The sequence below is a fragment of the Rana temporaria genome, chromosome 13, assembly GCF_905171775.1.
Source record: "Rana temporaria chromosome 13, aRanTem1.1, whole genome shotgun sequence".
NCBI classification, from domain to species: Eukaryota; Metazoa; Chordata; class Amphibia; order Anura; family Ranidae; genus Rana; species Rana temporaria.
Window position 1 is genome coordinate 114,744,523 of NC_053501.1, and position 27,467 is coordinate 114,771,989.

At 46.3% G+C, this 27,467-nt stretch overlaps 1 protein-coding gene across 2 annotated transcripts in view; it reads left to right on the forward strand.

Annotated features, from left to right (window-relative positions):
* The window catches only part of LOC120920952 (nuclear receptor subfamily 1 group I member 3-like), a 57,496-nt gene that overhangs the window by 20,623 nt on the left and 9,406 nt on the right, over positions 1 to 27,467 (forward strand). For both annotated transcript variants that reach the window (XM_040333414.1, XM_040333415.1), the window contains exons 2-4: positions 11,984 to 12,232; positions 14,281 to 14,411; positions 24,473 to 24,666. In XM_040333414.1, the coding sequence (XP_040189348.1) occupies positions 11,991 to 12,232; positions 14,281 to 14,411; positions 24,473 to 24,666 (567 nt within the window). In that variant the 5' untranslated portion in view covers positions 11,984 to 11,990. The remainder of the gene's footprint in view (positions 1 to 11,983; positions 12,233 to 14,280; positions 14,412 to 24,472; positions 24,667 to 27,467) is intronic.

Genomic DNA, 27,467 nt, shown 5'->3' on the forward strand with positions numbered 1-27,467 from the left:
TGATGATGATAATAATAATAATAATAATATTGATGAGAATGATAATAATAATGATGATAATAATAATAATAATAATAATATCATCATTATTATTATTATTATTATTAAGATTATTGTTATTATTATTATTATCATTCTCATCATCATTATTATTATTATTATTATTATTATTATTATTATCATTATTATCATTAATATTATTATTATTATTATTATTATTATTATTATTATTATTATTATCATCATTAGTATTATTGTTATTATTATTATTATCATTCTCATCATTATTATTATCATTATTATTATTATTATTATTATTATTATTATTATTATCATCATTAGTATTATTATTATTATTATTATTATTATTATTATTATCATTAATATTATTATTATTATTATTATTATTGTTATTATTATTGTTATTATCATTATTATTATTAGTAACAATAATAATAATAATAATAATAATAATAATAATAATAATAATATAAACACATAGAGAAGAGAGTAAAGGGGACAACCCCTCAATGACAACACACACTGTGTAATTATGAGTTAAGTAACGCAATTAATTTTTAAACAAGCTTTATTACATACAATATGTATAATAAAAGAGCTCACAGGTCACAGCGTCCAAACAAATGATCCCATAAAAGATAAAACCAATGATAAAAGAACGATCAGATGTTGAGCAACTAGAAGTAGTTGATGTTCACGGTGTACTGTAATTTGACCCGACGCGTTTCGCAGGTCATATGTGCTTCATCAGCGAAACTATTTAGATATCTGAAATAAATATTATTTGACAATACATTACCACCTAATTCAGTACATGATATATACTGTATACAGACATCACCGCTAGAGTATAATAAAGGCTTACCATCTATGAATGTTGCCAAATCTGTGTGTTCACGGCAGTCCAGAGGGGCGACCCATAAATCCCAAACCAACCCGCCCCCAACTAGACCAGTAGTAATATAAATAAATAAAATAATAATACTATAACAATGATAATTATAATATAAGTATATAAACTAATAACATAAGGATGATGATAATAATAATAATAATAATAATTACATAAAACAATAATAAAGTGACCAATAACAATAATATAAATAAATAAAATAATAATACTATACCAGTGATAATTATAAGTATATAAACTAATAACATAAGGATAATAATAATAATAATAATAATAATTACATAAAACAATAATAAAATTACCAATAACAATAATATTAATAAATAAAATACGTTTTTTTTGTTGTCAAAAATCTAAATACAGTGGAACCTCGGATTGCGAGTAACGCGGTTAACGAGCGTTTCACAATACAAGCGCTGTGTATTTTTAAAAATCGTAACTCGGTTTGCGAGAGTGGTCTCACAAAACGAGCAGGATTGAAGCCAAAGCGGTGTGTGCAGTAGCGCTTTTGGCCTGAGGTGGGCGCCGGAGCTGAGCGGAGCCGAACGGTGCCGTTCGGAAATTGCTCAGAAAGACTCGGAAATACTCTGTTCCTGAGCCTTTCCGAGGTTTGCCGAGGTCAGCCAAGCTGTCCTCGTGCCTTTCCGTGTGTCTTTTCCGAGGCTCTCCGGCGCCCCCCCCCCCCCCCCCCCCCCCCACCTCTGGTCACATGCGGTATTACATGCCATTGAAGTCAATGCGTAACGATTTATCTTTGTTTCCATTGACTTCTATGGGGAATATGTAGAGAGTTCCTCCAAGGCCCTCAGACAGCCTGGCAGCGAAACGCCCCCCCCAGGACAGGCCCAATCTCCGGTAGGGTTGCCACTTTTTCTTCATGCCAAACCCGAACACTTTAGTGGCACACAGTCCTTTTTTTGTGTGTGTGTTAGTATACACTATAGGATTCTAATAGACCCGGGACACCTTTGGGGGCTCCAAAGAGAATAGTAATGCAGCGCACGTAGTGGCCCCTCACCAGAGGCGGCTCTAGGCTTTGTGAGGCCTTAGGCAAAACTTGACATGGGGCCCCACTCTCACCCATGAATGGAAAAATAATTCAAGGACAAAGTGCGTCAGCGCCGAAAGCTGAAAATTGCCCTGGGCAGGAGGGGGGGTTTAAGTGCCCGGTAAGCAAGTGGTTAATGAGCAAAATAACGCATGCCAACGCGTTTTGTCTACCAAAGTGTGACCCTGGCCTTCAAGTCCCACATATTGATAATTGATATTATCATATTATCTATCAATATTTATAAATATGATATCTGACGCGTTTTGCCATTTTATATACAAATATCTCTCGGCGGATTCCAAAGAAAAAGATTATAATTTTTTTTCGAAAACTGCAAAATCATCCTTGTGAGAGCCGCCGCCGCCATGGCGCTGCCTGCCATCCGGAATCCTGAGCACGCCGATTTTCCGCACTGAATATGAAGCGTCCTGTTCTGCCTTCGGGAAGGATGGGGGTGGGGGTGAGTGGGGGGGGGGTGATGCTGAATCCATGATGACCCAGAAAACTCCAGCATCGCATGGTTGGTCCCCCCGGGGGAATGGAGCGGCGGTAGTTAAAATTGCATTAGGTTTGGAAGTAGCATTCTGGAGGGCTGCCTTCTGCCCGCTACCGTTTATGTACACTATTACCGCCACTCATCGGATGCCGCGCTTCGCCATCCATTTTTCATGAGCGCCGACCTGTGCACGTATAGAGAAACAATTAAAGGGGAATCCCTTTATTTTCAAATATATAAAAGATTAAGTTGTATGAATAGGCGGCCTCAGCTCGCTCCATCCAGGTCACACTCCCAACGCGTTACGTCCTGCCCCGGGGCACCAGATAAAAGCAGCCTCAGTTCGCTCCATCCAAGCCACACCCCCAACGCGTTACGTCCTGCCCCGGGGCACCGGATAAAGGTAGCCTTATCTCGCTCCATTCAAACCACACCCCCAACGTGTTACGTCCTGCCCCGGGGCACCGGATAAAGGTAGCCTTATCTCGCTCCATGCAAACCACACCCCCAACGTGTTACATCCTGCCCCGGGGCACCAGATAAAGGTAGCTTTATCTCGCTCCATCCAAACCTAACCCCCAACGTGTTACGTCCTGCCCCGGGGCACCGGATAAAGGTAGCCTTATCTCGCTCCATGCAAACCACACCCCCAACGTGTTACATCCTGCCCCGGGGCACCAGATAAAGGTAGCTTTATCTCGCTCCATCCAAACCTAACCCCCAACGTGTTACGTCCTGCCCCGAGGCACCGGATAAAGGTAGCTTTATCTCGCTCCATCCAAACCACACCCCTAACATGTTATGTCATGCCCCGGGGCACCGGATAAAGGTAGCTTTATCTCGCTCCATCCAAACCACACCCCTAACATGTTATGTCATGCCCCGGGGCACCAGATAAAGGTAGCTTTATCTCGCTCCATTCAAACCACACCCCCAACGTGTTACGTCCTGCCCCGGGGCACCGGATAAAGGTAGCCTTATCTCGCTCCATTCAAACCACACCCCCAACGTGTTACGTCCTGCCCCGGGGCACCGGATAAAGGTAGCCTTATCTCGCTCCATGCAAACCACACCCCCAACGTGTTACATCCTGCCCCGGGGCACCAGATAAAGGTAGCTTTATCTCGCTCCATCCAAACCTAACCCCCAACGTGTTACGTCCTGCCCCGAGGCACCGGATAAAGGTAGCTTTATCTCGCTCCATCCAAACCACACCCCTAACATGTTATGTCATGCCCCGGGGCACCGGATAAAGGTAGCTTTATCTCGCTCCATCCAAACCACACCCCTAACATGTTATGTCATGCCCCGGGGGACCAGATAAAGGTAGCTTTATCTCGCTCCATCCAAACCACACCCCCAACGTGTTATGTCATGCCCCGGGGCACCGGATAAAGGTAGCTTTATCTCGCTCCATCCAAACCACACCCCCAACTTGTTAAGTCCTGCCCCGGGCAACGGACAAAAGTAGCCTCAACTTGCTTCATTTAAGTCACACCCCCCAATGCGTTGCGTCCTGACCCAGGGCACCAAATAAAAACAGCATCAGCTTGCTTCATTTAAGTCGCACCCCAAACGCGTTACGTCCTGCCCCAGGGCACCAGATGAAAGCAGCCTCAGCTTGCTCCATCTAAGCCACACCCCCAATACCTTACGTCCTGCCCCAGGGCACCATGAATAATACAGCCTCAGCTCGCTTCATCCAAGCCACATCCCCAATGCGTTACATCCTGCCCTGGGGCACCAAATAAAAGCAGCCTCAGCTCGCTCCATACAAGCCACACCCCCAATACGTTACGTCCTGCCCAGGGAACCATGAATAAAGCGGCGTCAGCTTGCTCCATCCAAGCCACACCCCCAAGGCATTACATCCTGCCCTGGGGCACCAGATGAAAGCAGCTTCAGCTTACTCTATCCAAGCCACATGTCCAAGGCATTGCGCCCTGCCCAGGGGCACCAAATAAAAGCAGCCTCAGCTCGCTTTATCCAAGCCACACTCCCAATGTGTTATGTCCTGCCCCGGTGCACCAGATAAAAGCAGCCTTAGCTTGCTTCATCCAAGCCACACCCCCAATGCGTTATGTCCTGCCCTGGGGCACCAGAAAAAAACAGCCTCAGTTCGCTCCATCCAAGCCACACACCCAATGCATTTCATCCTGCCATGGGGCACCAGATAAAAGCAGCCTCAGCTCACTCCATCCAGGTCACACCCCCAACGTGTTACGTCCTGCCCCGGGGCACCAGATAAAAGCAGCCTCAGCTTGCTCCATCTAAGCCACACCCCCAATATGTTACGTCCTGCCCCGGGGCACCATGAATAATACAGTCTCAGCTCGCTTCATCCAAGCCACACCTCCAAGGCATTGCGCCCTGCCCTGGGGCACCAAATAAAAGCAGCCTCAGCTCGCTCCATACAAGCCACACCCCCAATGCGTTACGTCCTGCCCAGGGAACCATGAATAAAGCGGCCTCGGCTTGCTCCATCCAAGCCACACCCCCAAGGCATTGCGTCCTGCCTCGGGGCACCAAATGAAAGCAGCCTCAACTCGCTTAATTTAAGTCACACCCCCAACGTGTTACGTCCTGCCCCGGGGCACCAGATAAAAGCAGCCTCAGCTTGCTCCATCTAAGCCACACCCCCAATACCTTACGTCCTGCCCCGGGGCACCATGAATAATACAGCCTCAGCTCGCTTCATCCAAGCCACACCTCCAAGGCATTACATCCTGCCCTGGGGCACCAGATAAAAGCAGCCTCAGCTTACTGCATCCAAGCCACATCTCCAATGCATTGCGCCCTGCCCAGGGGCACCAAATAAAAGCAGTCTCAGCTCGCTTTATCCAAGCCATGCTCCCAATGTGTTGTGTCCTGCCCCGGGGCACCAGATAAAAGCAGCCTCAGCTTGCTTCATCCAAGCCACACCCCCAATGCGTTATGTCCTGCCCTGGGACACCAGAAAAAAACAGCCTCAGTTCGCTCCATCCAAGCCACACATCCAATGCATTTCATCCTGCCCTGGGGCACCAGATAAAAGCAGCCTCATCTCGCTCCATCCAGGTCACACACCCAACGTGTTACGTCCTGCCCCGGGGCACCATATAAAAGCAGCCTCAGCTTGCTCCATCTAAGCCACACCCCCAATACGTTTCATCCTGCCCGGGGGCACCATGAATAATACAGCCTCAGCTCGCTTCATCCAAGCCACACCTCCAAGGCATTGCGCCCTGCCCTGGGGCACCAGATAAAAGCAGCCTCAGCTCACTCCATACAAGCCACACCCCCAATACGTTACGTCCTGCCCCAGAGAACCATGAATAAAGCGGCCTTGGCTTGCTCCATCCAAGCCACACCCCCAAGCAGTGGCGGCTGGTGAAGTTTTATGATGGGGGGGCGCAATACCCCGCCCTTCCACATTTGGTCCCTCCCACTTCTCATAAGCCACACCCCTTATAGAATCCACCACTCCGTCCCCTGTATTCCACTCAATGTCAGGAGTATACAGCTCAGTGTCACAGCACAGAGTATATAGCCCCAGCATCACAAATCATGGTATATAGCACAGCCTTACAGATCGGTGCAAACAAACTAAAATATGACACTGTTAGTAATGAAGTACTCGAAATGGGCAGGAGATTACCAGAGACTGCGGACATACTGCACAGGATTACCAGAGACTGCGGACATACTGCACAGGATTACCAGAGACTGCGGACATACTGCACAGGATTACCAGAGACTGCGGACATACTGCACAGGATTACCAGAGACTGCGGACATACTGCACAGGATTACCAGAGACTGCGGACATACTGCACAGGATTACCAGAGACTGCGGACATACTGCACAGGATTACCAGAGACTGCGGACATACTGCACAGGATTACCAGAGACTGCGGACATACTGCACATGATTACCAGAGACTGCGGACATACTGCACAAGATTACCAGAGACTGCGGACATACTGCACAAGAGTACCAGAGACTGCGGACATACTGCAGAAGATTACCAGAGACTGCGGACATACTGCGGACATACTGCAGGAGATTACCAGAGACTGCGGACATACTGCAGGAGATTACCAGAGACTGCGGACATACTGCAAAAGATTACCAGAGACTGCGGACATACAGCAGGAGATTACCAGAGACTGCGGACATACTGCAGGAGATTACCAGAGACTGCGGACATACTGCAGGAGATTACCAGAGACTGCGGACATACTGCACAGGATTACCAGAGACTGCGGACATACTGCACAAGATTACCAGAGACTGCAGACATACTGCAGGAGATTACCAGAGACTGCGGACATACTGCAGGAGATTACCAGAGACTGCGAACATACTGCAAAAGATTACCAGAGACTGCGGACATACTACACAAGATTACCAGAGACTGCGGACATACTACACAAGATTACCAGAGACTGCGGACATACTGCACAAGATTACCAGAGACTGCGGACATACTGCAGGAGATTACCAGAGACTGCGGACATACTGCACAAGATTACCAGAGACTGCAGGAATTACTTGTCCTGCGACTTGGGACTTAAATGTTGCATGACAAGTCGTACCCCATGATTTCCAATGAGAACCGTTCATATCTGTGCGACTTCAAAGTAGTCCCTGCATTACTTTGGTCCCACTTTGATGCAACTTGAGGTCCATAGACCTCCAGAATACACAGGCATTGCTTTAAGTCACATCAGAATTGCAGTAGAATTGTGCAACTTTCAGACTGCATTAGCCTGAAAGTCGCAAGATTCTGCCACAATTTTTTGGTGTGATTTTGCAGCGACTTGAAGCAATGCCTGTGTATTCTGGAGGTCTATGGACCTCAAGTCACATCAAAGTGGGACAAAAGTAATGCAGGAACTACTTCAAAGTTGCACAGATATGAACAGTTCTCATTGGAAATCATCGGGTCCAACTTATCCTGCAACTTTCCAGTCCCAAGTCGCAGGACAATTTGCAAGCGGGGGGTGGGGTGGTGTTGACGGCCGATATTTTCCCTGCACATTAAGTATAAAAAAAGTTTTTTTTTTAATAACTGGGGGGGGTGGTCTGGTGGGGTAGTGTTACCGGCCGCTATTTGTGCTGTAATGAATTTTTACATAGAAAAGAAATGTTATTAATAAATGGGTAAATGAATTATAAAAAAAAGATTTTTTTAATAACCGTTATTGGAAAAATCTTTTTTTTATAATTCATTTACCCATTTATTAATAACATTTATTTTCTATGTAAAAATTCATTACAGCACAAGTAACACTACAGCGGGCGGTAACACTACCCCACCAGACCACCCCCCCCTCCCCCCCAGTTATTAAAAAAAAAACTTTTTTTATACTTAATGCTAAATTGAATCAAATATAAAAAATAAACTGTTAATAAGCTTAATATATTTAACTAATATTAAATAAAAAAAAATTGATTGGGGGGGGGGGGGGGGTTGTTGCCTGGCATTGTATATAAAAAAGAAATTGGATTAAGCAGGGGGGGTGGAGGGTGGATGCCAGCCGCCGAATATTAGATAAAAAAAAGTGACGAATATTAAATGCAATAAAAAGCCTTTGAATAAGCGGGGGGGGGGGGGGGGCCGCCGAATAATCAATTGAAAAAAAACTTTGAATAAGCGGGGGGGGGGGGGGAAGGGGGGGCCGGCCGCCGAATACGAACATACTTTGTGGAAATCGCGGGAGGGGTTGGATGCAGCTGTGAAGCGGCCGCCGAAGTAGAGACAGGCAAGCTTACCTCGTCCACGGTCGGGCGCACTGAGCTCGAGCTGCCCCGACGTCACTTCCTGTTTTTCAAGTGACGTCGGAACGAGCACAGAGACGGGCGGGTGCACACAGACAGTGTATGCACCCGCCCGGCCATAACTATACACTCCATCGCGCCGGAAGCAAATGGCGCGATGGAGAGCGCCACAAAGGCATATTTTTTGTGCCAATGTAGCGCCGCGTCTGCAATCCCGTGATTGCACAGACGTGGCGCTACTCCTACAGGACTGTTCCCGGCGTCCGGCGCGCGGACATAGAGCCCATAAGGCCCTTTTTTGGGAAAAAAAAAATTCTTAAAGGGACAGATTTAAAAAAAAAATATTTTTTTTTTTTTTTTTTTTTTACTGACTGTGGGATGGGGGGCGGCGCCCGGGCGCCCCTATGGACGGGCCGCCACTGCCCCCAAGGCATTGCTTCCTGCCTCGGGGCACCAAATAAAAGCAGCCTCAACTTGCTTCATTTAAGTCACATCCCCAACGTGTTACGTCCTCCCCCAGGGCACCAGATAAAAGCAGCCTCAGCTCACTTCATCCAAGCCACACCCCCAAGGCATTACATCCTGCCCTGGGGCACCAGATAAAAGCAGCCTCAGCTTACTCCATCCAAGCCACACCTCCAAGGCATTGCGCCCTGCCCAGGGGCACCAAATAAAAGCAGCCTCAGCTCGCTTTATCCAAGCCACGCTCCCAATGCGTTATGTCCTGCCCTGGGGCAACAGAAAAAAACAGCCTCAGTTCACTCCAGCCAAGCCACACACCCAATGCATTTCATCCTGCCACGGGGCACCAGATAAAGGCAGCCTCATCTCGCTCCATCCAAGCCACACCTCCAACGTGTTGCGTCCTGCCCTGGGACGCAATGCGTTGGGGGTGTGGCTTGGATGGAGCGAGCTGAGACTGCTTTTATCTGGTGATTTTATGACAAGGAATAGAGTGAGGCTGCCAGAATATCTACCCACCACAGCGGTGTGTCTTGGGTCAGGACAGACACACTCCCAGCCTGCACCTTGCAGCGGCTTCTACTATAGAACTATGGTTGCCTGAGCGGGGTCCCTAAGCTATATTCATAGCTGATGATGTGCTATCAGTTTCCCCTCCATGCTACCCTGGAGGAGTGACACCACCTCCCTGCCTGTGATTATTTATCATAGCTCCACCTCCTGTCCTGCTTCTTAAGTACCTCCCCAGAGGAACTGTGTCGTGAGCTCTGCCTCTTGATAAATGCCTGCTTAGCTCCGCCCACACTTCCTCCCTATTTAAATCCTCAGGATCTCCTACAATATCTAGAATGAAGAATTACATGCTGACACTCCTTCTTCTCCTTTACCTCCTCTTTTGCCTAGTAGCCATTTGCATTGCCTGTCCGATTTTTATTTTGCAGCTGGTGCGCAGGAAGTGACTACAATGTTTTCCTGCCGAAGAACGCACTTGTCAGTCCATATTTGAAAAAAATTCTGCTGAGATTTCTTGAAATCTTCCAATGTAGTTGGCACACACTAGCTGAAAGCCACAATCAGGCTTGCAATAAGGCTGTTCTGCTAGCCGATGGCTGAGGAGGGCTTAGGTGGGTTTTTAGGAGAGGGGCAGCTCACTGTGGGGGTTCCTCAATGTGGTGATGGTTGTTGGTGGTCCAAAGAGGTAGGCGAAGCAGTGACACAGAGTCTGGAATATTCTTACTGTGATATGCTTAATGCTACAAAGCCAGGAAGGAAGAGAAGCTCAATATATACTATACAGTATGTATATATACACATATATATATATATATATATATATATATATATATATATATATATATATATATATATATATATATATATATATATGTGTGCTGTATATATACTGTAAATATAAATTTGAGCTGCAGATTAGGTGTTGAGGCTAGAGTCGCCCTTTAATAGCATTAAGCATGTCTTAGTGGTAATTGACACTGTCTAGCGGCATTGCTCGCCGGATTCTTTATGGTCGAGTCAAACGATCTTGTTCAGCCACAACTGGGACTAAAGGTCACGGCACAAACCAATGTAAACATTGATCGTAGTAAATGTTTACCTGGTTATGCCACATATAGCGTGAGCTAAATACAGATATATGGATTGACGCCAAGGCCACTTTACGAAAATACACACACCACCAATGGCCACCTGCACCTCCGTCCTACATTTGGGACCGTGGACGGTTCCTGGATCCAGCCGACTGGAAGGATACAAAGAAGAAAGGAAGTCTCTGACTAGGGATGGACAAAATTCAGGGGTTTTTCTGCATTCAAAATTGGTGTAAATCGGGAAATTTTGGTAAAATTTTTAATTTGCAGCAGAATCAATGGAGAAGGCAAATTGAAGGTGGTTTATGGTGGTTTTAAAGGGTGCAGAAGGCTTTCAAATGGCTCCCAGGAGTTATGGAATTCCCTTTCATCTATGCTGGGCCCGTTCTAGTGCCAAAGATGGACCATTGTTAGTGAGGAACGTGAACATTAGGAATTTTTAAGGAACATGGCATTTCGGAAATGACTGCCCATTTGTTACCTGCATATTGTTATGATTTCCTATTAGTTGCCCAGAAATTGTCACCGTTGCTCATTTGTTTCCCATGTATTAGAAAGATTGACTCTTTCTTCTCACATAATGTCATGATGAGCCAATTCTTATTGAATTGGTGATCAGTGGGAAGAATGTTCCTTACATTGGTGATCAGTGGGAAGAATGTTCCTCACATTGGTGATCAGTGGGAAGAATGTCCCTTACATTGGTGATCAGTGGGAAGAATGTTCCTTACATTGGTGATCAGTGGGAAGAATGTTCCTTACATTGGTGATCAGTGGGAAGAATGTTCCTTACATTGGTGATCAGTGAGAAGAATGTTCCTTACATTGGTGATCAGTGGGAAGAATGTCCCTTACATTGGTGATCAGTGGGAAGAATGTTCCTTACATTGGTGATCAGTGGGAAGAATGCTCCTTACATTGGTGATCAGTGAGAAGAATGTTCCTTACATTGGTGATCAGTGAGAAGAATGTCCCTTACATTGGTGATCAGTGGGGAGAATGTTCCTTACATTGGTGATCAGTGAGAAGAATGTCCCTTACATTGGTGATCAGTGAGAAGAATGTTCCTTACATTGGTGATCAGTGAGAAGAATGTCCCTTACATTGGTGATCAGTGAGAAGAATGTCCCTTACATTGGTGATCAGTGAGAAGAATGTCCCTTACATTGGTGATCAGTGAGAAGAATGTTCCTTACATTGGTGATCAGTGAGAAGAATGTCCCTTACATTGGTGATCAGTGAGAAGAATGTCCCTTACATTGGTGATCAGTGGGAAGAATGTTCCTTACATTGGTGATCAGTGGGAAGAATGTTCCTTACATTGGTGATCAGTGGGAAGAATGTCCCTTACATTGGTGATCAGTGGGAAGAATGTCCCTTACATTGGTGATCAGTGGGAAGAATGTTCCTTACATTGGTGATCAGTGGGAAGAATTTCCCTTACATTGGTGATCAGTGAGAAGAATGTTCCCTAACACTAACACTCTAACAACCTCTGAAGGAGCCCTAGATGTCCATGGAACTCTGGTTGAGAAAGGTTGATCCAGCATGACCATCATTGTTGTGTATGTATTGTAACTAATAGACTGCCATATACTTTACCCCCCATTTCTTAAGCAAATCTAAATTTAACAAAATACATTTTCTTTCTTTTTGATTTTCTTCTGTCAGGTCGGAGATGAACAGCCAGGACCTGGATGGGTCCCATATCCAGCAGGACTGGAGCCCCACCATGTACTCGGTCTTCGAGGAGGACAGTAACAGCAGCTGCAGCTCGGTGGCCACATCCATCCTGAGCCTGAGAGCCGGAGAGAGCGAGGACCCTGATGCAGAGGAAAAGCTCTGCGCCGTGTGTGGTGATCGGGCCAATGGCTATCACTTCCATGTCCTGACCTGCGAGGGCTGCAAAGGCTTCTTCAGGTAATGCTCACCAATATTTAATATGTAAGGATTCACCATCATGCCTACTTTATGGATTGGTCCTGCCAAGACCTCATCTCCTAATATGTAGGGATTTTCCATCATGCCCACTTAAGGACCGTTCCCACCAAGACTCCACCTCTTATTATGCAGGGATTGCCCATCATGCCCACTTAAGGACCGTTTCCACCAAGACTTCTTCTCTTAATATGTAGAGATCGCCTACAATGCCTACTTTATGGATTGGTCCCACCAAGACTCCACCTCTTAATATGTAGGGATTTTCCATCCTGCCCACTTAAAGCGGTGGTTCACCCTTAGAGGGCATTTTTTAGCCTTAGCTTCCTGCTCGTTTTCTCTAGGGGAATCGGCTATTTGTTTTAAAATATGAGCATTACTTACCTGTTTACGAGATGCATCTTCTCCGTCGCTTCCGGGTATGGGCTGCGGGAATGGGCGTTCCTTCTTGATTGACAGTCTTCCGAGAGGCTTCCGATGGTCGCATCCATCGCGTCACGATTTTCCGAAAGAAGCCGAACGTCGGTGCGCAGGCGCAGTATAGAGCCGCACCGACGTTCGGCTTCTTTCGGCTACGAGTGACGCGATGGATGCGACCGTCGGAAGCCTCTCGGAAGACTGTCACTCAAGAAGGAACGCCCGCTCCCGAAGACCCATACCCGGAAGCGACGGAAGAAGATGCAGCTCGAAAACGGGTAAGTACGGATCATATTTTAATACAAATAGCCGATTCCCCTAGACCGAACGAGCAGGAAGCTAAGGGAAAAAAAAAAAAAAAAAGAAATGGTTGAACTCCCGCTTTAAGGACCATTCCCACCAAGACTCCACCTCTTAATATGTAGGGATTTTCCATCCTGCCCACTTAAGGACCATTCCCACCAAGACTCCACCTCTTAATATGTAGGGATTTTCCATCATGCCCACTTAAGGACCGTTCCCACCAAGACTCCTTCTCTTAATATGTAGAGATCGCCTATGATGCCTACTTTATGGATTGGTTCCACCAAGACTCCACCCCTTAATATGTAGGTATTTTCCATCATGCCCGCTTAAGGACCGTTCCCACCAAGACTCCACCTCCTAATATTTAGGGATCACCCATCATGCCCAATTTAGGGATTGGTCCCACCAAGACCCCAAATCTTAATATATAGGGATTTTCGATCATACCCACTTAAGGACCGTTCCAACCAAGACAACACCTCTTAATATGTAGAGATTGCCCGTCATGCCCACTTTATGGATTGGTCCCACCAAGACTCCACTTTTAAATATGTAGGGATCCCTCATCATGCCCACCTTATGGATTGGTCCCACCAAGACTCCACCTCTTAATATGTAGGGATTTTCCATCATGCCCACTTAAGGACCGTTCCCACCAAGACTCTACCTCCTAATATTTATGGATCACCCATCATGCTCAATTTAGGGATTGGTCCCACCAAGACCCCACCACCTAATATGTAGGGATTTTCCATCATGCCCGCTTAAGGACCGTTCCCACCAAGACTACACCAAAACTCCACTTTTAAATATGTAGGGATCACGCATCATGCCCGCTTTATGGATTGGTCCCACCAAGACCCTGCCTCTTAATATGTAGGGATTTTCCATCATGCCCACTTAAGGATCATTCCCACCAAGACTACACCTCTTAATATGTAGAGATCGCCCATCGTGCCCACTTAATGGATTGGTCCCACCAAGAGTCCGCCTCTTAATATGTGGGGAACGCCCATCATGCCTACTATATGTATTTGTCCCACCAAGACTCCACCTCCTAATATTTAGGGATTGCCCATCATGCCCACTTTATAGATTGGTCCCACCAAGATCCCACCTCTTAATATGTAGAGATCGCCCATCCTGCCCACTTAATGGATTGGTCTCATCAAGAGCTCACCTCTTAATTTGTAGGGATCAACCATAATCCCCACTTTATAGATTGTTCCCACCAAGATCCCACATCCTAATATTCTGGGACCTCCCACTCCCCTCAATAAATGTATTTTTTTTTTACTCCCCCCCAGACGTTCGATGAGCAAAGGGTTAACGTTTACCTGTCCGTTCACGCGGTCCTGTCCGGTCACTAAAGACAAACGCAGACGGTGCCAGGCATGCCGGCTTCAGAAGTGCCTGGATGTGGGGATGAGGAGAGACAGTGAGTACATTCAATGTGTTTAGCACTGGGAATCTGACATTCAGGTAACTGCCATTGTTCTGTATTAACTGCCATTTAGACTCAAGAATACTTAAAGGGGAACTCCAGGCAAACAGCTAAAAGTACAAGAGATTTATATCAAAAATAAAAAATGTATTATACAAAAATACATTAAGTAAAAAGATCCATCATATAATAAGTAGAATTTCAAGAATGCATGCAGACAATTCTCTCAACATGTTTCGCCATTTAATTCCGCTTCCTCAGGAGGTTTTTTTTGTCAAGCAATACTGAAATAAGGAAAAGAAAAATAACACAATATGTACACAATAAAGACATGAAAAAAAACACATTTGAAACACAGTAGAATGCAATGATGATTAGATCAAAGTCAATATCATACTCATAAAAATAATAAACCAAGTCAAAATGTACCTGTAAATATAGATGGCTATGCCTAAAAAATATGCACCATTCTACTGTGTTTCAAATGTGTTTTTTTTCATGTCTTTATTGTGTACATATTGTGTTATTTTTCTTTTCCTTATTTCAGTAGTGCTTGACAAAAAAACTCCTGAGGAAGCCAAATTGAATGGCGAAACATGTCGAGAGAATTGTCTACATGCATTCTTGAAATTCTACTTATTATATGATGGATCTTTTTACTTAATGTATTTTTGTATAATAAAATGTATATTTTTGATATAAATCACTTGTATTTTTTCGCACCTTAAAAATCCCGTTCAATCCACCTATATGTGATGTTGAGCCTCCATGAATGAAATTAGTGGGAGGAGTTATGCAAAGATCAGTGGGTGGGTATCAATCTGGAGAAGTGGGCGTTCCTAGGCAGGCTGTATTTGCATGGATAACGCCCACTTGTAATGTTAAGCCTTAATTATTTAAAGCAGTGGGAGGAGTTATGGAAATATCAAAATGCCTTGATGGGTGGGTATCAGTCTGGAGGAATGGGCGTTCCTGGGCAGGCTGCATTTGCATAGATGACACCCACATGTGATGCCGAGCCTCCATGAGTGGAAATAGTGAAAGGGGTTATGTTAATATCAATGGGTGAGTATCAGTCTGGAGAAGTGGGCGTTCCTAGGTAGGCTGCATTTGCATTGATATCGCCCATATGTGATGTTGAGCCTTAATGATTGTAGGCAGTGGCCCGGATTCAGAAAGAATTGCGCTCTATTTGCGGAGGCGCAGGGAAACAATTTTGCCCTGCGCCCCCGCAAATATTTTGCGCTGCCCTCGATTCACGGAGCAGTAGCTCCGTAAATTGCGAGGGCGCGCCGGCAAAATTGCCCGGCGTAAGCGTGCGCAATGTAAATGATCCCGCCGGGGGCGGGAATCATTTAAATTAGGCGCGCTCCCGCGCCGAGCGTAGAGCGCATGCTCCGTCGGGAAACTTTCCCGACGTGCATTGCGGCAAATGACGTCGCAAGGACGTCATTTGCTTCAAAGTGAACGTGAATGGCGTCCAGCGCCATTCACGATTCACTTACGCAAACGACGTAAAATTCGAACGACGCGACGCGGGAACGCCGGGTATAGTTTAGCATTGGCTGCCCCTTCTAATAGCAGGGGCAGCCTTACGCTAAACACGCCGTACGGAAACGACGTAACTTGCGTACGCAGGGGGCGCGCAACATTGTGAATCGGCGTAAGTATGCAATTTGCATACTATACGCTGACCACAATGGGAACGCCCCCTAGCGGTCATCGCAAGAATGCAGCCTAAAATCTGCGTGGCATAAGAGCCTTATGCCACGCAGATTTTAGGCTGCAGTCGGCGTAACGAGTTCTCTGAATCAGGAGAACTCGTTACGCCGGCGCAAGTCAGCAATTGCGCTGCGTAACTATGGTTACGCAGGCGCAATTGCTTACTGAATCTGGGCCAGTAAGAGAAGTTATGCAAATATCAAAAAGCCTTCATGGGTGGGTATTAGTCTGGAGAAGTGGGCGTTCCTAGGCAGGCTTAATTTGCATAGACAACGCCCACATGATATATTAAGCATTTATGATTGAAAGCAGGGGGAGGAGTTATGCAAATATCAAAATGCCTTGATGGGTGGGGGATGAGTCTGGAGGAGTGGGCGTTCCTAGACAAGCTGCATTTGCATAGGTAACGCCCACATGTGATGCTAAGCCTTCATGATTGAAAGAACTGAAATCCAATGAATGAAAGGGGTGTATGATTGTAAGCTGTGGGAGGAGTTATGCAAATATCAAAAAGCCTTCATGGGTGGGTATTAGTCTGGAGAAGTGGGCGTTCCTAGGCAGGCTTAATTTGCATAGACAACGCCCACATGATATATTAAGCATTCATGATTGAAAGCAGGGGGAGGAGTTATGCAAATATCAAAATGCCTTGATGGGTGGGGATCAGTCTGGGTGAGTGGGCGTTCCTTGGCAAGCAGCATTTGCATAGGTAATGCCCACATGTGATGCTAAGCCTTCATGATTGAAAGAACTGAAATCCAATGAATGGAAGGGGCTGGGCCAGGGACAGTCAGGCTGAGGAGGAAAGTTCCAGATGATGCTGTCAGAGGGATCTCTCTATGGGATTAATAGACAGGAAGTCAGGTGTGCGCTCAGAAATACTTCCCTCCACAGTCCCATCATCATTGTATACACTGGCATCCGGTAGGCAGGGCTGGGGGCAAGCGGTGAGCAGAAGGAACGGCTACCCTGGGCCCAATGGTTTATTGCAGGGATGGGGGCTCCTGGGAAGGAGGGTGCAGTTTGGCATCTTCACCCTGGGCACTGGATGACCTTGTCCCGGCACTGCCGGTGGCCCTTTTATCTCCCTCTCTGGCCCCAGTAGGATATATATATAAAAAAAACTGAACTTTCCAGAGACTCCTCTCCCTGGCGGCAAATCCCATTACTTGACATTTCGGAGATCTGAGATGGAACCATTAATCCGTAAGCGCTTTATAATGGAGTGCAAATTCGGCCTCCTTGGCCCAGAGCAATCAGCGGCCGCCGAGCCGCACGCCCGAGCCCTGACAGTCCATTAGAAAATTGATTGCCGAGCCGCCAGGGTCTCCATTTGTAGATCCCTAACGCCGCCTCTGCCGGTCATACCTTCCCGTTTAAACAGGCGCTTCCATCAATCGATGAGCCGCTAATGCTGTCCAGGCATCGCCGCAGCTACGCTAAAGTCTGCCCAGTCATCTAAATCCTGAATAAAGTGCTGGCCCAAGATCAGCAGGCTTTTCACGGTGCTTCCAGGCGGGGCTGTGGCTTCTTGTTACATGGTAGCATGCTGTGCAGCCTTACACTCAGACGGGTGATCTTTATTGAGGACTCATTCACATCAGGTGCATTGAGCTGCGTTGATCTACACAAGGACACGCTAAGGCCCATTTCAACTCGGTGGTTGAGGTGCGTTTTGAACTCAAAGCCAGGCAATGGCTGCCGGGCAGCCCCGTGCATGTCATGGCTTCATAGAGGTGAATGGGGCACACCATAATCATAATAATTCAACCACATCCATTGGGTGTGGTCAGGGTACAATGACGTGGTATAATGATGTGAAATTCTGACCATGGGGTAAATCAGGTGAATAGGGCTGTGCCACAACGGTCATGACCAATGGACGCATTTGGGGGCAGTGAAGAGTTATTTCAGCGTGAAATCCTTAGCATAGAGATGAATAGGGCTGTGCCAAAACCTGCGAAGCGACTGTGTCTAATGGATGCATTTGGGGAGTAGTGAAGAAGTATTTCACTATGAAATCCTGAGCATAGAGGTGAATAGGGCTGTGCCAAAACCTGCGAAGCGACTGTGTCTAATGGATGCATTTGGGGAGTAGTGAAGAAGTATTTCACTATGAAATCCTTAGCATAGAGGTGAATAGGGCTGTGCCAAAACCTGCAAAGCGACTGTGTCTAATGGATGCATTTGGGGAGTAGTGAAGAAGTATTTCAGTATGAAATCCTTAGCATAGAGGTGAATAGGGCTGTGCCAAAACCTACGAAGCAACTGTGTCTAATGAATGCATTTGGGGAGTAGTGAAGAAGTATTTCAGTATGAAATCCTGAGCATAGAGGTGAATAGGGCTGTGCCAAAACCTGCGAAGCGACTGTGTCTAATGGATGCATTTGGGGAGTAGTGAAGAAGTATTTCACTATGAAATCCTTAGCATAGAGGTGAATAGGGCTGTGCCAAAACCTGCGAAGCGACTGTGTCTAATGGATGCATTTGGGGAGTAGTGAAGAAGTATTTCACTATGAAATCCTGAGCATAGAGGTGAATAGGGCTGTGCCAAAACCTGCGAAGCGACTGTGTCTAATGGATGCATTTGGGGAGTAGTGAAGAAGTATTTCACTATGAAATCCTTAGCATAGAGGTGAATAGGGCTGTGCCAAAACCTGCAAAGCGACTGTGTCTAATGGATGCATTTGGGGAGTAGTGAAGAAGTATTTCAGTATGAAATCCTTAGCATAGAGGTGAATAGGGCTGTGCCAAAACCTACGAAGCGACTCTGTCTAATGAATGCATTTGGGGAGTAGTGAAGAAGTATTTCAGTATGAAATCCTGAGCATAGAGGTGAATAGGGCTGTGCCAAAACCTGCGAAGCGACTGTGTCTAATGGATGCATTTGGGGAGTAGTGAAGAAGTATTTCACTATGAAATCCTTAGCATAGAGGTGAATAGGGCTGTGCCAAAACCTGCAAAGCGACTGTGTCTAATGGATGCATTTGGGGAGTAGTGAAGAAGTATTTCAGTATGAAATCCTTAGCATAGAGGTGAATAGGGCTGTGCCAAAACCTACGAAGCGACTGTGTCTAATGGATGCATTTGGGGAGTAGTGAAGAAGTATTTCAGTATGAAATCCTGAGCATAGAGGTGAATAGGGCTGTGCCAAAACCTGCGAAGCGACTGTGTCTAATGGATGCATTTGGGGAGTAGTGAAGAAGTATTTCAGTATGAAATCCTTAGCATAGAGGTGAATAGGGCTGTGCCAAAACCTACGAAGCGACTGTGTCTAATGGATGCATTTGGGGAGTAGTGAAGAAGTATTTCAGTATGAAATCCTGAGCATAGAGGTGAATAGGGCTGTGACACAACAGCATCCAATTGACACATTTGGGGCACAGCAAAGAGGTATCCAGTGTGAAATCTGAATGGTGCCGTGACGCAACCGCGTCCAAGGGATGCATTTGGGGTGCAGTGAAGAGGTATTTCAGTGCAAAATCCTTTGCATAGGGGTGAATGGTGCCATGACGCAACTGTGACGCAACCGCAGCCAAGGGATGCATTTGGGGCACAGTGAAGAAGTATTCAGTGTGAAATTTGAGTCATAGAGGTGAATGGGGCTGTGCCCTAACCATGACGTAACTGTGTCTAATGAATGCATTTGGAGAGCAGTGAAGAGGTCATTTCAGTGTGAAATCCTGGGCATAGAGGTGAATAGGGCTGTGCCGCAACTGCGATGCAACAGCGTACAGTGGTCATAGTTGGGGGTGCTGAAAATAAATATTTCAGTGTGAAATTCTGAGCATAGAGGTGAATAATGCCGTGACGCAACCATGAAGCAACTGAGTCCAAGGGATGCATTTGGGGCGCAGTGAAGAAGTATTCAGTGTGAAATCCTAAACATAGAGGGGAATAGGGCCGTGCCACAACTTTGAAGCAACCGTATCCAATCCAATGAACGTATTCAGGGGCGGGGGAAAAGAGATATTTCAGTGTGAAATCCTGGACATAGAGGTGAATGGGGCTGTGCTCTAACCATGACACAACTATGTCCAATTGATGCATTTGAAGGACAGTGGAGAGGTATTCAGAGTGAAATCTAGGTCATAGAGGTGAATGAAATTGTGACGCAACTGAGGTATGGTATTTTATTGGGAAATCCTTGGCATAGAGGTGAATGTTGGCTTTATGCAACAGCGTCCAAGACTCCAAGGGATGCATTTGGGGCCCCCGTAATGAGGTAATTTTAGTGTGAAATCCTGGTAATAGAGGTGAATAGGGCTGTGCCGCAACTGTGATGCAACAGCGTACAATGGTTGGGGTACTGTAAAGAAGTATTTCAGTGTAACATCCTTGGCATAGAGGTGAATGATGCCGTGATGTGTTTGGGGCGCAGCGAAGAGGTATGTCAGTGTGAAATCCTGATCATAGAAGGGAATAGGGCTGTGCCACAACTGTGATGCAACTGCATCTAATGAAGATATTTCAGTGTGAAACCTTGGGCTTAGAGGTGAATGGGGCCCTGATACAACTACGTCCAATGGATGCATTTGGAGCACAGTGAAGAGGTAGTTAGTGTGAAATGCGGGTCATAGAGGTGAATAGGGCTGTGCTGCAAATGTGATGCAATCGCATACAATGAGCACAGTTGGGGGTGCGGTAAAGAAGTATTTCAGTGTCAAATTCTGGGCATAGAGGTGAATGACGCTGTGACACAACTGAGTCCAAGGGATGCATTTGGGGCCCCCGTAATGAGGTAATTTCAGTGGGAAATCTGGGTCATAGAGGTGAATAGGGCTGTGCCACAACTGTGATGCAACAGCGTACAATGGGCATAGTTGGGGTGCTGTAAAGAAGTATTTCAGTGTAACACTCTTGGCATAGAGGTGAATTATCCCGTGATGCGTTTGGGGCGCAGCGAAGAGGTATGTCAGTGTGAAATCCTGATCCTAGAAGGGAATAGGGCCGTGCCGCAACTGTGATGCAACCGCATCCAAAAAATGCGGTCAGGATGGGGTTAAGAGATATTTCAATGTGAAATCCTGAGCATAGAGGTGAATGGTGCTGTGTTGTAGCGGTGACACAACTGCGTCGAATGGACGCAGTTGGGGCACAGTGAAGAGGTAATTTCAGTGTGAAATCCGGGTCATAGAGGTGAATAGGGCTGTGCCGCAACTGTGATGCAACCGCATACTATGAGCACAGTTGGGGGTGCGGTAAAGAAGTATTTCAGTGTCAAATTCTGGGCATAGAGGTGAAAGACGCTGTGTCACAACTGAGTCCAAGGGATGCATTTGGGGTGCAGTAATGAGGTCATTTTAGTGTGCAATCTTGGGAATAGAGGTGAATCGGGCTGTGCCGCAGCTGTGATGCAACAGCGCACAATGGGCATAGTTGGGGTGCGGTACAGAAGTATTTCAGTGTGAAATTCTGGGCATAGAGGTGAATGATGGCGTGATGCATTTGGGGTGCAGCAAGGAGGTATGTCAGTGTGATATCCTGATCCTAGAAGGGAATAGGGCTGTGCCACAACTGTGATGCAACTGCATCTAATAAATGTGGTCAGGGCTGGGTAAAGAGATATTTCAGTGTGAAACCTTGGGCATAGAGGTGAATGGGGCTCTGACACAACTGCATCCAGTGGACATTTTGGGGCACAGTGAAAAGGTAATTTCAGTGTGAAATCCGGGTCATAGAAGGGAATAGGGCTGTGCCACAACTGTGACGCAACCGCATACAATGGGCCCAGTTGGATGTACGGTAAAGAAGTATTTCGGTGTGAAATTCTGGGCATAGAGGTGAATGATGCCGTGATGCGTTTGAGGTGCAGCGAAGAGGTGTGTCAGTGTGAAACCCTGATCATAGAAGGGAATAGGGCTGTGCCACAACTGTGACGCAACCGCATACAATGGGCACAGTTGGGTGTTTAAAGGGCCAGAAGATAAAAATGACTTTTAATATCTGATCCTAGTCGGATCTATCCATCGTTCTGATGAAATGAGGGGATGCGGCGCACTCACGCACATATCACTCGCAAGGGTGTCGGGAAATGGACCCCCCCCCCCCACTTATCGCCCCACCCTCCGATAGTCATCAGAGATCCAACAACTGGTTACAAATTGAGCGATCTCAGCGCCGGGTCCTTCTAAAACAATATTCCTCCCGCAGACCAGAATAGACGCCCAGCCCACGTTTTCCCGAGTCTATAAATAGGCCCGGCGGCCCCGTCCGCCTCCCGCCGCTGTTTATACCTGCGAAAATCCTTTGATGTCATTTCAGTAAACATCAGAGATGACAGCGAATAGAAAGATTAGGAGCTTAACGCGGCCTGAAAAAAAAAAAAAGTCTCCGGGGACCCCCAACGGTGGAAGGCGATGGGAGGAGGGAGGGGGGGAGGGGTAGGAAATTGTGACAGAAGTCCGCAGGAAATGCAGAAACATGGAAAACATCATCAACACGTTTCGTCCCGCCGCCGGCACCCGCGGTTGTTTAATATTCTGAATTTAACTTGCGTGTGTTAAATATTAAATCCGGGTTTAATCCAGGACACGGCAAGGGAATTTACGGCACGGCAGCTGCAGAAATGTTTGGCGTTCAGTAACAGCGAGGAGCGGCGCCAAGGGCAACTGGGACTTCTGACATTGGTGGAAGGGGAGGAGGGGGGGGGGGACCAAGCAGCATGCAGCAATGGGGTCTAGGTTTGGTCAAGGCTGACGAGGCTTTGTTACTAGTGCCAGGTTTATTTATTTTTTGGCCAAAAATGCCATATTCGGCCACTAGGTGGAGCTACTTATAAGTACTTATCGCCATCTAGTGGCCAAATGCAGCATTTTCCATTATAAATGAAGGAAAAACATTCGAACAGATCATTTAAAATGGCAAATACTGCATTTGGACACTAGATGGTGCTAAGTATCATAGAAACTCCTATAATTAGCGCCATCTAGTGGTCAAATGCAGCATTTTTGTCCAAAAATTATTTACATTCGAACAGCACAGGATATAGCCAATTTACATTTGCTTTTTGTCCCATTCACACAGAACGAATGTACATGCAAATGGCTGTGTGTATTCTTAATATATCAATCTCATAGCGTAAAACCCTAATATTGAATTTCTGCCGTTGCTTCCTTTTTTCTCCAATAAAAATACCATTGAAAGTGTTTCTTTATATCTGTTTTAGTGAGAAAAAAAAATACCTGTTGATCCTGGCAGAAATCCAGTGAGCAAATAACATCCAGCACTCTCTACCCCTGCTATACTAGGTGGAGCTATGCATAGGTACTTGGCTCCACCTAGTGGCCAAATGCAGCATTTTCCATTTTAAATCAATTAATTTCTTCTAAACTGCACAATCATTTAAAATAGTAAATACCGCATTTGGACACTAGATGGCGCTAATTTTCATAGAAATTCCTATAATTGGGGCCATCTAGTGGCCAAATGCAGCGTTTTTTTTGTCCAAAAAAACAATGATTTACATTCGAACGGCACAGGATTTAGCCTATTTACATTGTTTTTTTCCCCATTAAAATGGTAAATACCGCATTTTGACACAAGATGGCGCTAATTATCAGAAATTTCTATAAACAGCGCCATCTAGTGGCCAAATGCAGCATTTTTTTGTCCAAAAAAACAATGATTTACATTCGAACAGCACAGGATTTAGCTTATTTACATTGTTGTTTTTTCCCCATTCACACAGAATGGCTATGCGTATTCTTAATACATCTACCTGATAGTGTAACATTGCATAAACCCTCATAATGAATTTCTGCCTTTGCTTCCCTTTTTCTCCACTAAATATACATTTGAAAAAAATGTAATAACATTTCAGCACTCTCTACCTCTGCTGTACTAGGTGGAGCTGTGTATAGGTACTTAGCTCCACCTAGTGGCCAAATGCAGCATTTTCCATTTTAAATCAATTAATTACATTCAAGCAGCACAATCATTTAAAATGGTAAATACCGCGTTTGGACACTAGATGGCGCTAATGATCAGAAATTTCTATAAACAGCGCCATCTAGTGGCCAAATGCAGCATTTTTGTCCAAAAAACAATGGGTTACATTCGAACAGCACAGGATATTGCCTATTTACATTGCCTTTTGTCCCATTCACACAGAAAGAATGAACATGCAAATGGCTATGCATATTCCTAATACATAAACCTCATAGCGTAAACCCTGATAATGAATTTCTGCCTTTGCTTATTTTTTTTTTGTTGCTCTGGTCCTAAAACACTTCCAGTCCTATGGTGACTGCACTCCTCCTCCATCGATACAACACAATACTTCTAATACTGATGGTATAATAGTGACACTTTGCGGTGTGTGTGGTTTGCAGTGATCATGACGGACGAGGCGCTGATGGCGCGGCGCGAGCTGCGAATGAGGAAGAAGCAGGAGCGGATGCAGAGGTCGCAGCGGGTGGCGGAGGTCGGGTCGCTGAGCGAGGAACAGAAGCAGCTCATCTCCAGCCTCATAGACGCCAACCGGAAACACTTTGACTCCAAGTTCGAAAACTTCAAGGGATACAGGGTGAGGACGCTGCGCCATGGGGAAGGTCCGGGGGGGCGGGGGCGGAGCAGCAGGTGCATGGAGTTTGGGCATGTGTCAGGAGGCGGGCTGTGACACGCATAGAAATAATCGCAGGTTTAAGAAAATGGTGTCACTTTAATGGAATTTCAGCAGGACTGACCCCTTTATAAATGTGACCTGAATATTTCCAATTTACGTTATCAGCCAGCAGGTGGAGCTGTTGGTTTCTTTTTGTATATTTACCACGCTAACCCTGACTGCTGTGCTTAAAAGCACTTATTTACAGTGGGCTGGATTCAGGTAGATTTGCGCTTTTTTTACGGAGGCGCAGGGCAACGTTTTTGCCCTGCGCCCCCGCAAATTTGCTGCGCTGCCCTTGATTCACGGAGCAGTAGCTCTGTAAATTGCGTGGGCGCGCCGGCAAAATGCATGGTGTAAGCGCGCGCAATTTAAATGATCCCGTAGGGGGCGGGAATCATTTAAATTAGGCGCGTTCCCGCGCCGATCGTAGAGCGCATGCTCCGTCGGGAAACTTTCCCGACGTGCATTGCGGCAAATAACGTCGCAAGGACGTCATTTGCTTCAAAGTCAACGTAAATGGCGTCCAGCGCCATTCACAAATCACTTACGCAAACTACGTAAATTTGAAATTTCGCGACGCGGGAACGACGGGTATACGTAACATTGGCTGCCCCCGATAATAGCAGGGGCAGCCTTACGCGAAAACCGCCGTACGGAAACGACGTAAATTGCGTACGCAGGGCTCGCGCGACGTTGTGAATCGGCGTTAGTATGCAATTTGCATACTCTACGCTGAGCACAACGGGAACGCCACCTAGCGGCCATCGCAAGAGCCTTATGCCGCGCATATCTTAGGCTGCAGTCGTCGTAACGAGGTTCCTGAATCAGGAGCATTCGTAACGCCGGAGCAAGTAAGCAATTGCGCTGCGTAACCTATGGTTACACAGGCGCAATTGCTTCTTAAATCCAGGCCAGCGAGAACTGCCTGAAGTTTAGATTACAAGGCGAGATGATCTTCTGAACCAATGAAGCTTTCCTTCCTCACCTGCCCTACTCAGATGGAGCCATTGGAAGATTAGAGGCGGGTGATAGGAAAAAAGGAGAAGCATTTGCTGTGGTCTCTCTGCGAATCCAGTGTTAGGGGTGTCCCCCAACTCTGGGCTCCTCCCCATGCCCCCTCCAAGTCACCCAACCCCCCCTCTCACCCAGAGTTGGGCAGGACTGGCCTCTAAAATGTGACCTTGGAAGGCACGCAGAAAAAGTAACCTATGGCCCAGGGGTGTCAAACTCAATTTCATTGGGGGCCACATAAGCAGGGCCGGGACAAGGGGTTGGGCAGTAGGGACAGCTGCCCCGGGAGCGCAATGGTTTATTGCAGGGGCCCTAAGGGAGTTTGGCGTCTTTGCCCTGAGTGCTGGGTGACCTTGTCCTGGCACTGCACATAAGCATGATGGTCGCCCCTAAAAAGGGCCGGCTGTATCTGTAAGACTCGATGTCAGGTTACCGACGGCCACGGTAAGCGGCGGAGGGCACCGGAGCGTGGCGGGAGAGGGGGGTGGCCCTCTCCCGCCGCTGATAAAAGTGATCTTGCGACGAATCCGCGCAGAGACCACTTTTAATCTGAAAGAGAACCGCCGGCTCTTAAGGAGGATACCGGGGGGGGGGGGGGGTGATGGTCGCTAGCTGCTACCATAACAGCGGTATTCCTCTTCAGAGACAGGACGTTTATAGTCGTACGGCAGGAAGCAAGCGGTTTAAGATCTTTTTACCTGCGACTCGGGTTTAAAGGGATGAGGTGGCAACCCCAGGTGTGTGAGGGCCACATGATTTCGGCCCGCTGGCCTTGTGTTTGACACACGCGCTGTAGTCCATGACACTGGGTATCATTGAATCTGGGGGACTCTAGTGGCAGAAAGAGATTACTGCAGGAGACAGCTTCGGAGAGTAGGTGAGTATTGTAGCTGGTGTAGCTAGTGATGAGTTGGCAGGGCCGCCATCCGGTGGGGTACAGGCAGTACACCTGTAAGGGGCCCGGAGGTCCCCAGGGGCCCAGATGGCAACCCCCTTCTTTTTTTTATTTTTTTTGTAAGGGACCCCCGGATGACAAATATATATTTATTTATTTATTTTGTTTTTATTAAAGGGCCCAGAGGTCCCCAGGGCCCGGATGGCAACTCCCCCTTTTTTATATATATATATATATATATATATATATATATTATTATTTTTTTTAATAAAGGGCCCAGAGGTCCCCAGGGGCCTGGAGGTCCCCAGTGCCCAGGTTGGCTACCCCCTCTTTTTTTTATATATATATTTATTTATTTTTTGTAAGGGGCCCAGAGGTCCCCAGGGCGCCCGGATGGCAACCCCCTTCTTTTTTTTGTAAGGGACCCCCGGATGACAACCCCCCCTTTTTCATACATTTTTTTAATATATATATATATTTATTTATTTATTTATTTAGTTTTTATTAAAGGGCCCAGAGGTCCCAAGGGCCCCGGAGGTCCCCAGGGCCCGGATGACAACTCCCCCTTTTATATATATATATATATATATATATATATATATATATATATATATATATATTTTTTTTTTTTAATAAATGGCCCAGAGGTCCCCAGGGGCCCGAAGGTCCCCAGTGCCCAGGTTGGCTACCCCCTCTTTTTTATATATATATATATATATATATATATTTATTTATTTTTTGTAAGGGGCCCAGAGGTCCCCAGGGCGCCCGGATGGCAACCCCCTCCCTTTTCTTTTTCAAATTTTTACTTATT